At 47.1% G+C, this 15,013-nt stretch overlaps 1 protein-coding gene across 2 annotated transcripts in view; it reads left to right on the forward strand.

Annotated features, from left to right (window-relative positions):
• TRPV6 (transient receptor potential cation channel subfamily V member 6) overlaps positions 1-15,013 on the forward strand; it is a 95,781-nt gene that overhangs the window by 14,464 nt on the left and 66,304 nt on the right. Inside the window, exon 1 of one of the 2 annotated variants that reach the window (XM_082204789.1) lies at positions 9,149-9,473. The exons of the other annotated variant lie outside the window; for it this stretch is intronic. Coding sequence (XP_082060915.1) covers positions 9,346-9,473 — 128 coding nt within the window. The 5' untranslated portion in view covers positions 9,149-9,345. Of the gene's footprint in view, positions 1-9,148; positions 9,474-15,013 lie in introns of those variants that run through there. 2 annotated transcript variants of the gene reach the window in all.

The raw sequence follows: 15,013 nt of genomic DNA on the forward strand, positions 1-15,013 counted from the left end.
GTTGTGGTGGGGATTAAATGAAGAGGAAGAGAATCATGTATGCCACCTTGAGCTGCTAGGAAGGATTATAAATGTTATAAATGAACAAATAAATGAAATTTGCATAGTTGGCATCCCAAAGCATGGGACCAGGCAGGCAAGTGGACTCTCCTGGGTTTCCTGAGTCTGTTTGCACAAGTACAATCATCTCCATGTCCTTGATGATGGGGCTGGCTAATAATAATAAAAATAATAAATAATAAATTTTATTTATACCCCGCCCTCCCCGGCCAGAGCTGGACTCAGGCCTGCTAACACCAGTAAAATTACAGTAAAAACATAATGGGGGGGGGACCAATTTAAAAGACAGGTTAAAATGCAATTTAAAATGCAGCCTCATTTTAAAAGTAGCCCACAGATTAAAACCATAAGGGGAGGGAAACATAAGGGTCAGACTGAGTCCAAACCAAAGGCCAGGTGGAACAGCTCTGTCTTGCAGGCCCTGCGGAAAGATGTCAAGTCCCGCAGGGCCCTAGTGTCTTGTGACAGAGCGTTCCACCAAGTCGGGGCCAGTACTGAAAAGGCCCTGGTCCTGGTTGCAACCAATCTTACCACCTTGCGACCTGGGACCACCAAAATGTTGTCATTTGTGGACCGTAAGCATACCAGGAGAGGCAGTCCAATCATCATCATCATCATCATCAATATCATATTTCTCTGCAGGCACCTCTTTGATGGGAGGAGGGTCATTGGAGGCAGGGGTGATTCTGGCACCATGTTAGGGGGCTATGACATAAAGACCAAGTTGTCCGATAACACTGAGGAGGGGGTCTGGCCTGATAGTCAGATTGGTTTCTCCCCAGGGTCTGCCCACTAGCCCACTGGAGTTCAATTCTGGCACTTTCCTCTGCCACCTCCGACTATTCCCACCATGATTTCTCCATGGGGCTCATGGCAAACCCCACCCAAACATCTCAGTGTGCATTGGTTCTGTTTTTTATTTTGAGTGTGGAATCCCCCTTCAGACCTTTACACACGATGCGGAAAGACCGGAAATGGACCTGGTACATGCTGGGATTGGGGGTGTGGGCTTTGCACACATTCCCCTCCCCATTTCAGCCCCCCCCCCCAGGTCACATTGAATGAATGAGTGGAGATTCTGTTAGCTCACACAACTGCCACATCTTTTGAAGCCTAGCTGTCTAAATTCCCACCTCCAGCCCTTATAGAATTAAAAACTCAGAACATTAGGTAGATAGATAATTTATTACGGTCAGAGACAAGCTTATAAAACACACTTGGGGGTACAGAACATTTGGTATGTGTTCTTTGTATATAAATTTGGGGATCTCCCTTTCCTTGCAATGTTGACAAAAGCAAAGCTTGTCCTCTAGTCCTTGAAAGTTTAGGTAGATAGGCAGGTAGTGATGCAGTCGTACAAACAAAGGGGAAGTACTGAAGAGAGAAAGGAAAAATATTGTTCTATATTCTCAAGTGGCAGGAAATTCCAGGGTCATCTTTTACAGAATCGGTAACCTTGTGAGTAGAAAGAGCTGGAGAATTACATCCAAGCTAGGACTGCAAATAAAGTAAGAGACACTTAATGTTGCCTTTTCAGTTTATTATTGGCTGAAGCTCATGAACTTAACATACTACACACATTAGACAATTTGAAAGCACGGAAATGAAATAAATTGTTACCCCCAAATCCTCCTTTGCAGATTTTAATGATGAATCTTCTTCGAATATTCTCCAAATAAGGTACCTAATATTTTTCAAATATTGGATACCTGTATTTGACAATGCTATGTATGAGTTTGATATTTAACGGCTGACAGTATGTGATAGATGGCATGCAACAGTAATTAGTGTCTGACAGCATTTGATATATAATTTTATTTAGTAAATGATAGTATAAGACAGCATGCAAGTGAAGAGCGTGCCTTTGATTCCTGCAAAAATCAAAACAACGAAGAGATGTCAAAATAGAAAAGCATTCAAAGATTGCAACAAAAGTTTTACATCTGAAATGCAAACTCTCATTTCAGTGCTGTCATTTTGCATTCATTTTTGGGTGAATCCTAAATATTTTCCAAAGTTAAGCTGAAAGGGTGTTTTTGTTTTTTGTTTTTTGTTTTTTGCAGTACAAAAACATCACACAATCACACCCTGTTTATGATCCTTTGGGAATTGCTTGTGAGGAGGCTTGGCTGGTGCCTTCAGTACATATCTTTAGGTGTCAGGCAAAAACATTCCTCTTCTCCCACGTCTTTGGCTACTTAAACAATCTATGGGCTTTTAAACTGCATGTGGAGGGTGCTTATTGCTTTTGTTTGTTGTTATGGTATGTATTTTTGTGTTTTTATATTGTAAACTGCCCTTTGATCCTCAGATGACGGGCAGTATAGAAATTTAATGAATAATAACAATAATTGCTTTGAAAATAATTTTCCTATTCAGAAAGCATTGCTGTAATTCTGAATTGCCCTCACATTGATAACAGAAAACCAAATCTTATTGGCTTCAAGCTGTTATGATATTATCCTTGCTATTCATTGTGTGTTTCTCATCTGGCTGATCCATGAAGCATTGCGATCAGATCTAATCTGATTGGCTATTTGTGATGCTCTTTCTGACCTCATATTCCGCACTCGCAATGGCAGTGAATAAGGGGTATAAGGAGAGAATACAATTAAAGGGATGTCTGACACATAGTTCTAATCTCTCATCAAAGCAATAGCTCCGTACCCTCCAACCTTTCTCTGATAAAAATAGGGACATCCTATATAATAATAATAATAATAATAATAATAATAATAATAATAATAATTTTATTTATAGCCCACCCATCTTACTGGGTTGCCCTAGCCACTCTGGGCAGCTTCCAACATATATAAAAACATAAGAAAACATTAAACCTTTTAAAAAAAAACTTCCCTATTTATCATCTTGGGTCGCATAACTCCATACGCTCCAACATTTCTCCAATGGAAATAAGAGACATCCTAAGTAAAAGCAAGGGGACACGGGTGGCACTGTGGGTTAAACCACAGAGCCTAGGGCTTGCCGATCAGAAGGTTGGTGGTTTGAATCCCCGCAATGGGGTGAGCTCCTGTTGCTCGGTCCCTGCTCCTGCCCACCTAGCAGTTTGAAAGCACATCAAAGTGCAAGTATAGGTACTGCTCCGGCGGGAAGGTAAACGGCGTTTCCGTGCGCTGCTCTGCTTCGCCAGAAGCAGCTTAGTCATGCCAGCTCCCTCGGCCGATAAAGCAAGATGAGCGCCGCAACCCCAGAGTCGGTCACGACGGGACTTAATGGTCAGGGGTCCCTTTACATTTAAGGAAAAGCAGGACATTCTGGGATCAAATCATAAACTGGAACAGCTTCTGTAAATCGGGGATTGTCCCTGGAAAATATGGGCACTTGTAGAGTCTGTAGCTTTGATCTGAAAATGAAAATGGGACGACATTCTGTGTATCCTTACTATTTCCTAATATTTGCAGCCTCAGACAACAGTGGAAAACTGGGCTGGGGTTATGGGGGAGAGTCTACCCTGACCAGCTCAGCCTGAATGCTTCTCTGCTGTTTGTTCCATCTGCCAAGCACTTGGCTCCTTAAGCCTTGCATCTTGCTTCAGGCAGAGGAGAGAAAACTGGGGACAGACTGATGCCACCTGGACCAGCTCAGCCTGAATGTTTGTCAGCTGTCTAGTCCCTCCTCCAGGGCATTTGGCTATTTAAGTCTCGGAGCAGCTTGCTTCAGGTGTGAGCCAAAGTGGGTAAGAGAAGAGGGCTCTTGGCTGGGCAGTGATGAGCATGGGGAGAACCTGGAAGAGTTGATTGGAGGCACCTGTGGCTTGCTGGGAACACTCCCAGCTCACGAACCTATAACCAGTGATGCTACTGCGGATTACCCTTTGGAATTACCCCGAGGATGCACCATCTCTTGTTGTTTTTACTGGTATTGTGCAGGGGTGAAGTGGCTCCTTGTAGATGCTCCCCAGTGAGAACAGAGAGTGGCAAGGGTGGGGAATGTCTAAGCTTGCTAGGAGATAGCAAGGGTTGTGGGTACTCCCTGAAGGACTCCAGGGAAGGGTGTGAGTTTACCCTACCATTTAGCACAAGCTTATCCTCAGGAGATAGCTGGTTTTTTATTATTATTAAAGATTTTCTTGATTTACAAAAGTGTGTGCAATGTCTCTCTCTCGTATTTTTTTCTCCATGTAACATTTTTACAAATCAGTTTCATTTGTTGAGGCATTAGGAAGAAAAGGGGGAAAGAGGTGGGGATGGGGAAACATGGGTGGGGTTGGGTGGCAATGTTTCTATTTTATTATATGTAGGGTTTGGTGTCAGCGTTGCTTGTGCAGGTTCTTTGCTGTTCACTTGTGTTCCTTTGGTGGTGAGGGAGGTTGGGGTTGGGGTTATTCATTTGTGGTTGGCTGTGGTGGTCTTTGTTTTCGTGTGTGAATGGGATGGATGGGTGTGAGGTTAGCCATATTGATTTGTATGCTGTTGGTGGATTTTTGTCATTGTCTTGTTGTGCTGTGTAAAGGGGAGCCATACTGGGGTGAACACGTCTTCTGTTTGTCCCCGTGTCAGTTTCAGTTTATTGGTTGATTTTTCTAGTAGGGCTGTTTCCCATACTATTTGGTACCATTGGTCCATGCTTACTCCTGACAGGTCTCTCCAGTGTCTGGCTACGATGCTTCTGGCTGCTGAAAGTAGGTGGGAGGAGATAACTGTTGAAGTGAGACATAGCTGCCAAGTGTCCCTTGTTTGAAGGGACAGTCCCTTATTCCAGCGCCATGTCCCGCTGCTGTCCCTTATTGATGGATGTCCCTTAAATGATGTCCCTTAAATTTCAAAGGAAGCTGCTCCTCTCCCTCCCTCCCTGCCAGCCAGGGAGGAGGGAGGCTCCAACTGTGTTGCTTGGCTGTGTTGCTCACCCAATAAGAAGTCTAAGAACGACTGGGGGGTGGAGCTTGCATGCCTTGTGTGTGGCTAGTTAATGCAAGCTGAGGGGTTTTTTGAATGCTGGACGCCATTTTGTTGCACGTGCTGCTGCAAACTTTGCAGTGCAAAGCCAGGCCGGGAAGCCATCTTAAGTTGAGGCTGCATAGGCCTCGTGGTGCATGTGATTCAGATTCTGTTCAGTTGAACCTCTGGTTACAAAGTTGGTTGGACAGTGTTCTTGAAGCTACCAGCATGAGTTTGACCAGACTGCAGGAGGAGAGGAAGACTGGAGTGCCTGGAACAGGGGAGGCTGCAGGTCCCTTATTTTGGCTGCTGGCCCCTTATCTTCTTGCAGTCCATGGGACTCTCAAGAGTCCATTAACTGAGCTACTTTCCTTTATCTTTTTATTTCGTAGATTGTAAGCCTACAGGCAGTACTATTTGTTTTATTGACTACACAATACTTAGTTTTAGATGCTTATCATGATTACAACTATTAAAGCTTCCTACAGTTATTTCTGCACATGGTTTCTTCTTTTTGTTTTGCTCTTCTGTTGCATCACAAGTCTTATAGGCTACAGAAACAGGAGTAGGGCAAAAATCAGTTCTGTACACCTTTAAAGCTGAACCACTAAAATTTACACCTTCCAGTACAGTAGTAGAACCAAAACAGCTATCTTTCAAAATTAGCATGTATCCCAATTTTGCGCTGTGATTCTCCAACCAAACCAAAGTCCTTAAAAAAATGCTCACGTTCGGGAGATATGTGCATAAAATGAGTATATTAGTGAAAATAACTTACCAAAAATTGATTATATTAGGGGAAATTGCTTGCAAACAATATGCACGTTAGTCAGCATTGCATACAAAAATGTGCTAGGGGAAATCACAGAAATGCTGAAGAATTTTCATGAGGATTTTTTTTTTTAAATCACAAATTGCTGCAGAAATGTGTGTAACTGATTATAATAAGACTGGGGGAATGAGCAAGCAAGAAAACTGAAAATCACATATCCTTCCATCTCAAGTTAGGAGTGAAAGTGGGGCAGAAATTCAAAATGTGCACAAGAGTTGTCACAGAAGCTGACATTGCTACGTAATGAGAAATGCTCTGGAAGAAGTTTTTGAAATTGTTATGGAAATATCATGAAACCAGTATCTGTTGATGGAAACCATAGCAATAAGACTTCTTCCTGCTACGATTCTCTCAGTGCATTTTGAGAGAGATGCAGACACTCACTAATTTTAATTATTGCATCTGTACAGTGGTACCTCGGGTTAAGTACTTAATTTGTTCCTGAGGTCCGTTCTTAACCTGAAACTGTTATTAACCTGAAGCACCACTTTAGCTAATGGGGCCTCCTGCTGCCGCCGCACCGCCAGAGCACGATTTCTGTTCTCATCCTGAAGCAAAGTTCTTAACCTGAAGCACTATTTCTGGGTTAGCATAGTGTGTAACCTGAAGCGTATGTAACCTGAAGCGTCTGTAACCCAAGGTACCACTGTATCTTGTTCTTCCTTGAAGGATCTCATGAGGGTAGATGTATAGTGGTACCTCGGGTTACATACGCTTCAGGTTACATACGCTTGTTCATACTTTGTTTTAAAGGAAAAGGGGGAGGCAGTGCTAAGTGCCAGGGGCAGCAAAGGAAGAGGCGAAACTTTGGAAATGTACTCGCAAATAAATAAACCATTGTGTAATTCTATTCTTGCAAATACTACAAAGCCTACTGCAAAATCTCTCAAGAACTTGACTTAACAGGAGAGGCTTGTTCTCAGTAAGTTGTGCCCTTGAAGGTTGTCCTCAGTTTAGGCTCTCTAAGGCAATGATCTTCCTCTAATCATTTCCTATTACTTCCATAATACTTGTCAGGGGTACAGGGACTGAGGCACAGGGAAGGCAGGAAATGGAGAGCGATGGAGAGGAATCCCAGGAGAGCGAGGAAGAGGATAGGAATGACGCAGGGGATTCCATGAGTCTCTCCAGCGAATCAGAGGATTCCCAGAAAGGGGCGCCTGTGGTAAGGGCAAGGGGAGCCCCGGGGGGAAAGTGTCAGGAGCGGGGGGCCAGCAGGGGACCCCAAAGCGGCAGCTGGGAATCAGGGCCAGCCTCCCCACCAGAGCGCAGCGAGGGAGGGGGAGGCTCCAGTGTGTCAGAGGGAGCAGCTCCGGCGACAGAGAAAGGGGAGGGATCAGAGCAAGCCGTTCTCCCGGAAGGGGAGGAAGGCAGTGAGGGGAGTAGCATAACTGTCAAAAGGAAGGTCAGAAGTTGGGCGCGCGCGCCAAGTTCAAATGAGGAGGTACACGGGAGAACAGGGAGCCCGGAGGAGGAGGGGCCAGGACCCAAAGCCCGCAGGAGGGGGCAGGAGCAGTCTGGAGACTCCGCTTCAGGAGAAAGCAGGAGGGAAGGAACCCCGACGGGCAGAAAGACCCTGCGGAAAAGGAAAGAGAGAAAGAGGTGGAGCAGCGTTAGCTTATTAAACTGGTGTAGGGGAGGGACCGATTCAGAGGGGACTTCTAATGTCTAGGAGAAAGAGACGCGGGGCTGCACGCCTCGGTTGTGGAACCAATAATGAACTGCAATAAGCATCCTTGTATATAAGAAGAGCTTGGCGTTGGTCTTTTGTGAGCTGAGACCAGAGGCAGCCCTGACAATACTCCTGTTGGGAAGGCTCAAAATTGGTTTGATGCCAGATGTCTCAACTGGAAAAATCCCCCAAAACTCCTAAGACACTGAACACTATAGGGAAAACACTACATATCATTTCGTAACACCTTTTAACTTTCTGCTTTGAAAAATATCAAATCCTGTTTTACAAATGGGGAGACGGCGAGTGGCCTATGTGCACATTAGTGCTTAAAATGCAGTGATGTTGTCCCACCCCCCACCCCTGCCTGCCTGGCTGCATTTCAAATTGCATTTTTATGTTGCCTACGAACTAGAGAAGAGGCAGGGATGTCTTCAACTGATGCACATAATCTGACTTTACCCTGGGCCCGCAACCTCTCCAAGGTTGGTTGTCACCTGCAGATGTGCAACAGCTGCCTGGTGGAAGATGGATTAAGTGAAAGTGCATCAAGCAGCAGTGCTTCTCAAGGAAGTGCAAGATGCCTATGGATTGTGGCCATTTGTCGTGTGCACTCGGCTTCAAATGCCAGCGGTGGGAGTGCGCTGGAAGGGGCGAAAATGGAACTGTGTATGCAGCCCAAGCGGCTGAGTGCCCAAGTCTACGTAACAACTGCAGCTTTCTCCTGGGGCTCTGGACTGCTCTTCTGCACAGGCTGCAAGGAAAGAAGTCTTGGGCCAGGTGGAATCGTGCAACTATCAAAGGCACAGGAACCTGGTGGGGGAGAAAATGACAACTCTACAGGGAGCCAGGTCCCCTAGATTAGGACAGTGGGATAGCTCAGTCGGTAAGAGCATGAGACACTTAATCTCAGGATTGTGGCTTCAAGCCCCAGGCTGGTTGAAAGATACCTGCACTGCAAGTTCCTTTCAGCCCTACAATTATATAATTCTAAGTGCAAGTATACTCAGTTGCTCAAAGCAGCCCTCCACCCCACCCCAAGCTGTGGCAGATCAGGGGGCTGCATGCAAAGTGCACCATGGGTCAGTGCACATGAAACAACTCCTAGGGGCTGGGGTCCCTTGCTGTCTTGTTCCGAACCAGAAGGTTGCTGGTTCAAGCCCACCCAGAGCCACCTGTGGGCACGATTCCTTCATTGCATGGGTCTAGCTGACCCTGGGGGGTCTCTTCCAACTCTGCAGTTTTGTGGCAAAGGTAAAGCAGCTTTTTTCACAAAAAAGACGAAGCTTCCCAAAAGGGTGCTACATAGGAAGTAACAAACAGGGGTGCCAACATAAATGAAATATGGGGGCGGGGCGAGGTAAGCCCCGCCCCACACTATCAATCACATGACACAGCGCGCACGCACTATTTGAATGGCAATGCCCATTAAATTTGGGGGCGCTCAAATATTTTATTGGGGGGGGGCGAAGGGACCTCGGCCCCTAGGAGTTGGCTCCTATGCGCTCCCAAAAAAACTTTGCCTGTGTTTGCTGCGCCTCCTGCCTGCCCCCCGCCCTCTGCTACGCGGAGTCCCGCGCGTCTCTTGAACTCCCGAGGGAGCCGGTTGCTGGGGTGGCGCCGGGCGGGGCGGATCTTCTCCTCGCCTCTTTCTTCCTCCTCCTCTCCCAGGTCCCTCCTCTCCCAGGTTGCGCGCTCCGCCAGGTCCCGGCCAGATGTTGCAAGCGCCTCGCCGTCCTCCTCTTCCTCCCCGCGGCTCCTGCCTGGCTCCGCCGCTGCCTCCTCTCCCCGCGGAGCAGCCCGGCGCTGGCCTCCCGCAGCCGGACCCAGGTTCGGGCCCGCCACCTGGGCGGAGGCGCTGCTGAGGCCTCGGCGGCGGAGCGATGGGGATGCTGCTGCCCGGGAACCGCAGCTTCCTCCTGGGGCTCTGGGCGGCCCTTCGGCGCAGGCTGCAGGGCGAGAAGTCCTGGGACAGGCGCCTCGACGAAATCAACCTGCTGCAGCAGAAGAGGTAAGTCCCAGGGGCGAGGGCAGCCTTGACTTCCGTGGGGGAGAGGGTGCTTCTGAGCATGGGCAGAGTGACTTTCTGTTACGCTTAGTGTCCAGAGCCACGCGTGGGGCTGAGGGGGGAATCGTGCCCTGCGCAGCATGCCATGTGAAGATTCCGCAAGAGAATTCATCTATATACTGTATTTCCCCCCCAAAAAATCACACTTCTCTTCACTTTCCTTGGGACGCCCCCCTCGGGGACCTGTCTTAGAACAGGTGGAAGGGGACCGGTTATTTACCTGTCCTGAACTTTCTGGGGATGAGATCTATTATACAGGAACCTATTTTCCCGGCGATTTGTCCTCCGCTCAGCTATTTTCCTGGGCTCGGGACAGGAGTTGTAACTCGATCTCCGGAGCGAACGCAGCTTCGGCTGTTCACCTGCCTGAGATACAGACAATATTGTATTCTGTGCTTCCTGTCCAGCAGTAGCACTGAGAAAAGAGGGTCTCTCCCGCTCCCCTTTTTAATGGGGTGCTCAGGAAAGAAGGGCTGGAACCCTAGGGATGGAAGACCTGTGTGTGTGTTGTGTGTGTTGTATGTGTGTTTGTTCCTCACTCTTCCTCTTCTGGTCTTATGGAAGCTGCAAATCCACATTATGAGGGAGCTGTAAGACTTTAGGATTGTCTTGCATGCCTTTTGTGTTGTTTGAAATCTTGCGATTAAATAACATGTTGGCAGGATGTGGCACCTGAGGATTTTGCCAAAGTTCCTTGGTGACGGAGCCCTGGAACCGGACTGCGATGCCAGGTGCTCTCAACTCAGGCACGCCTGAAGCTGACAGCGAAAATGCCTCTGAGCATGTGTAAGGTGCATATCCCTCATCGCTGAGTCATTGCCCACTAACAGCACTGCACTTTGCATAGCAGAGATTAGGGAGAAGAGTGCATCTAGGTGAGAGAGCATGACCCAGGTAGGGCAGAACCCTGGCAGAACCTTTTGCAGATGAAGCGCTGCTGATTCTCTGCCAGTCGGAACATTCTGCAATTCAGTGTGCTTCTACCACAAATTAGGTCAGGTACACTGTTAAGCTTTGGGCAGTGCAAACTGAAGCCCGATTGACAGAAATGGCACTACACAGAACATGTCCAAACAGTAACATATCACACGCCTGGTTTGGCAATGGTTTGGAAAGTCAGAAGTATGTGCAAAAAGAAAGTGAGTGGGGAAGAGAAAGAAGAATTATTATTTTTAAAGTATATGTGGTTTGCAGATTCAGTGAGCATCATGCTTGATGACTGAGTAGGTCCCCTCTGGTCCTGCCACCTCTTTTTCCTGTTATCTTGGACCTAGTGAAGAGACAAATGGTGTGTGAGGGGTCACTGTTCATCATGCTATGGGACATGCATGGAGTGGGGAGGGCTGCTGCAGTTTTTGAATTCACGCATCCATCCCTTTCTCAAGACTGTCCTCTGGGTACCCATAATGAGCAAGATGGTTGACCACTGCACCTGCTTGCTTTTGTGGTGGCTGATGATAGAGCAGATTGTGGTTTGTGGGGTGGGATATTATACAATGCACTTTATGTGGATGAGGAAGCGAATTAGGGAGAATGGGTGCAGCATGATTGGTAAATGAATACAATAACCTCTAGCCTCAGGAAATGCAATTTTGGGTTAATATTTTTTGGGGGCGGCAAACCATAATGTGAAAGACCTTATTCTACATTGTGAGACACAGTATTCAAAGAAGCTGAATGCTGGAAAATCCAGGACAGATAAAATACAGTAGTACCTTGGGTTACATACGCTTCAGGTTACAGACTCCGCTAACCCAGAAATAGTGCCTCGGGTTAAGAACTTTGCTTCAGGATGAGAACAGAAATCGTGCTCCGGTGGTGCGGCAGCAGCGGGAGGCCCCATTAGCTAAAGTGGTGCTTCAGGTTAAGAACAGTTTCAGGTTCAGAACGGACCTCCGGAACGAATTAAGTACTTAACCCGAGGTACCACTGTAAAGTACTTCTTCACGCAGTGCATAGTTAAACGGTGGAACTCCCTCCCACAGGAAACTGATGGCCACCAACTTGGACTACTTTAAAAAATCATGGAGGATAAGACTATTGATAGCTACCAGCCATGATATTGCTGGAAACCACAAGGGGGAGAGTGCTGCTGTGCTTCAATTCTGCTTGCGGGTTCCCCATAGGTATCTGACTGGCCAGTGCGAGAGCAGGATTCTGGAATTGATGGGTCTTGGCCTGCCCCAGCAGGCTCTTCTTGTGTTCTTACGTTCTTACCTAGCTATTTCTGCATGTGTAGAATCTTGATTTTATTGCGTGAAACCCCAGCCTCTGCCTACCAGGTACAATGAGATTGGGAGAATTAGTTCGAAGTTGAATTCAAGGGTACCACTGGAGCCAGTCTGCAACCGGTGCACCATATTCAGGCCTCCAATGGGTAGTTTGCATCCAGATGGCAGCTTCCCAATGAAGTGCGGAACTGGAAGCAAGGAGAACAAGTACCTTCAAGGATGCGGTACTGTATAAGCTACCCGAGGGTCAGTGGCATGCTGTGAAATTTTTAGTTGGGGAACAGTTAAGGCCAGAGGCGCCAGCTTGTGAGGGCAATGTTGTGCTTGCAAAGCGTTGCATCGCCCACCCTAAGCTAGGCAGAAGCTTCCTGGGCTTTGGGAAGGAGGAACCAGGGGAACATTTAGGGGACTAGCCTAGTCCCCCATGACCACTGACCACATGCCACTGCCTGGGTGGTTCATATTTTGGTCCAGCAATAGTCAATGTGGCACCTGCCAGATGTTATTGGATGCCGACTCCCATCAGTTCCAGCCAGCATGGCCAATGGGCAAGGATGATGGGGGTTGTAGTCTAACAACACCTGTAAGGTACCACTTTGGCTGCCCCTACTTCAGTCATCTACTTGAGTCCCATGGACTGCAAGAAGATCAAACCTATTCATTCTTAAGGAAATCAGCCCTGAGTGCTCACTGGAAGGACAGACCGTGAAGCTGAGGCTCCAATACTTTGGCCACCTCATGAGAAGAGAAGACTCCCTGGAAAAGACCCTGATGTTGGGAAAGATGGAGGGCACAAGGAGAAGGGACGACAGAGGACGAGATGGCTGGATAGTGTTCTCAAAGCTACCAGCATGAGTTTGACCAAACTGCGGGAGGCAGTGGAAGACAGGAGTGCCTGGTGTGCTCTGGTCCATGGGGTCACGAAGAGTCGGACACAACTAAATGACTAAACAACAACAACAACAACACTTCAGTCATCCTGATGCTGACGCCTGCACTGAACCTGCTAGACCCCAGTCTGCTTTTGTGTGTCAGTCAGGTGCACTGCACTGAATTGTCTGACTCTCGAAAAACCCTTGGTCTGGAAGCGCCCTGAGAATAATATTTAAGTCTTGTTATACTGAGTGTATACGTTACTGAACTGGTAGACTTTTTTTTTTAACACACTGTCTCTAGAAGGGGGGAAAAACCAAAACATTGCAGAACATTTTTCCTTTTTTTGTGAAGGAAGAGGTCGACGAAGCACACTGATTTGAGAACAAGGAAGTAGAGTAAGGTCAAAAGCTTCAGCCCAAGGACCTAGATTGTTGTCACCACTGCTGACTTTGCTCAAATGGATATTCCCACTCTCCCCTATATGGAGCTAGAGGTCAGGCTAGCGTATAGATGTTCACGTAATTAGAGGGAGTACTGTTTGCCTTCCTTCTGAATTTGTGGTACCCACCCACATTGAACAGTCTACTGGCTGCATTTTGCAGTCTGCTTGGGTGCTTGGCCACACTCCTCTCCCCCTCTCCATAATTCATTTGCAATAGGCTGGTAGCAAAAGCGAAAGGATTGTTGTGTCCCTCCCTGCCCCGTGGACTGCTATGCATGGCTGTTATGGCCTGGTGGCTTTCAGATGTTGGAGGTTCATATTGCAGGAAAGTGCTTTGCACGGAGTCTGACCACTTGGCCCATCTAGCTCAGTCTATTATGACTGGTAGTGTCTCTCCAGGATTTCAGACCAATTCCTATCTGGAGATGCCCGAGCTACAACCCTTATGTATTGAAATCCCCTCGTATGCATACCCGCTTTGCTCTAAATAACAGAAACCATCCCCACCAGTCACAAGCTTGTGCACTTGATATATTGCGGCAGACCCAGGTTGAAACAAATAGATCTGTCAGTTTTACGCCTACTTTGGTGCTAATTGATCTCATTAGTAGCCTATACAATTTCTAAGTGTTCTTAATGTTAAGCTGGCTCCTGCTGCTTGTGTAATGTTGTGACGCGCAGTCCTTATTATCAGGATAAAGTGATTGGTGGATGCTTCCATGTCTAAGGACACCATAGAATTTGAGTTATGTTAATGTTGCTAGTTGGAGGAAAGGTATATTTATGTCATTATTATTATTATTTTCATCTTTGTGCTGAAAAAATTGCTTTGATATATCACGATATGTTAGGTAGCCTGTGCTCTACTTAAATACTAGCCCCCAAGCCCTCTATAATGCCATTCTATGTCTCTCCTAAATGCATGTTGGAGATTCTGAGAATCCACAGAGCTTTTTAAGGTGGGCAACGTTCTTGGCTGATGCATACAGCACTTTGGCGCTTGCACCAGAAGGATAAACTGCCACCTTCATGACAGTTACCTTTCCCATTAATCTGCACCTTGCTGTGGATAAGGTAAAGGTAAAGGGACCCCTGACCATTAGGTCCAGTCGTGGCCGACTCTGGGGTTGCGGCGCTCATCTCGCTTTATTGGCCGAGGGAGCCGGCGTACAGCTTCCGGGTCATGTGGCCAGCATGACTAAGCCGCTTCTGGCGAACCAGAGCAGCGCACGGAAACGCCGTTTACCTTACCACCGGAGTGGTACCTATTTATCTAATTGCACTTTGAGGTGCTTTCAAACTGTTAGGTTGGCAGGAACAGGGACCAAGCAACGGGAGCTCACCCCATCGCGGGGATTCGAACCGCCAACCTTCTGATTGGCAAGTCCTAGGCTCTGTGGTTTAACCCACAGCACCACCTGAGTCCCTTCTTGCTATGGATACCAGCACTCAAATGCTTGAAGCCTTTGTTTCTGTAAGCATTAGGGAAAGGTGGGTGTGCAAAGAAAATGGGGCTGAGTAGTGGGAAGAGATGGAGAGAGAGAGATTTGGAAGCTGGTTCAATAGACTTTGGCTACCTCACTGTGTTACACGATGCTGCATTTTCTACAAGTGATGAGGTGAGGAACATATGTAATCGGAAATATGGGGTAGGAGAGAGCGAGAGTGCGAGCATTCTTGTTTCTCATTTTCCGCAAATGGGAGGACGTAAGAAAAGTAGGAGAAGGCTTGCTGGGTCTGATTACCCCTTCCCTTGCCTATTGTTATACCACCCAGGAACTGCAATCTCTAAGTTTCCAAGTGTGCAGCCAAAATACCTAATGAAGTGATCCCCTTAACTACATCCGGACACACAATACCTTTCGTTAAATAATCATAGGAACATCCTTCAATAATTTATCATGAATCTACAATAGGTCGTGGTCAAAGTCATT

Source organism: Podarcis vaucheri, assembly GCF_965113315.1.
Source record: "Podarcis vaucheri genome assembly, chromosome: 17".
Lineage (NCBI taxonomy): Eukaryota > Metazoa > Chordata > Lepidosauria > Squamata > Lacertidae > Podarcis > Podarcis vaucheri.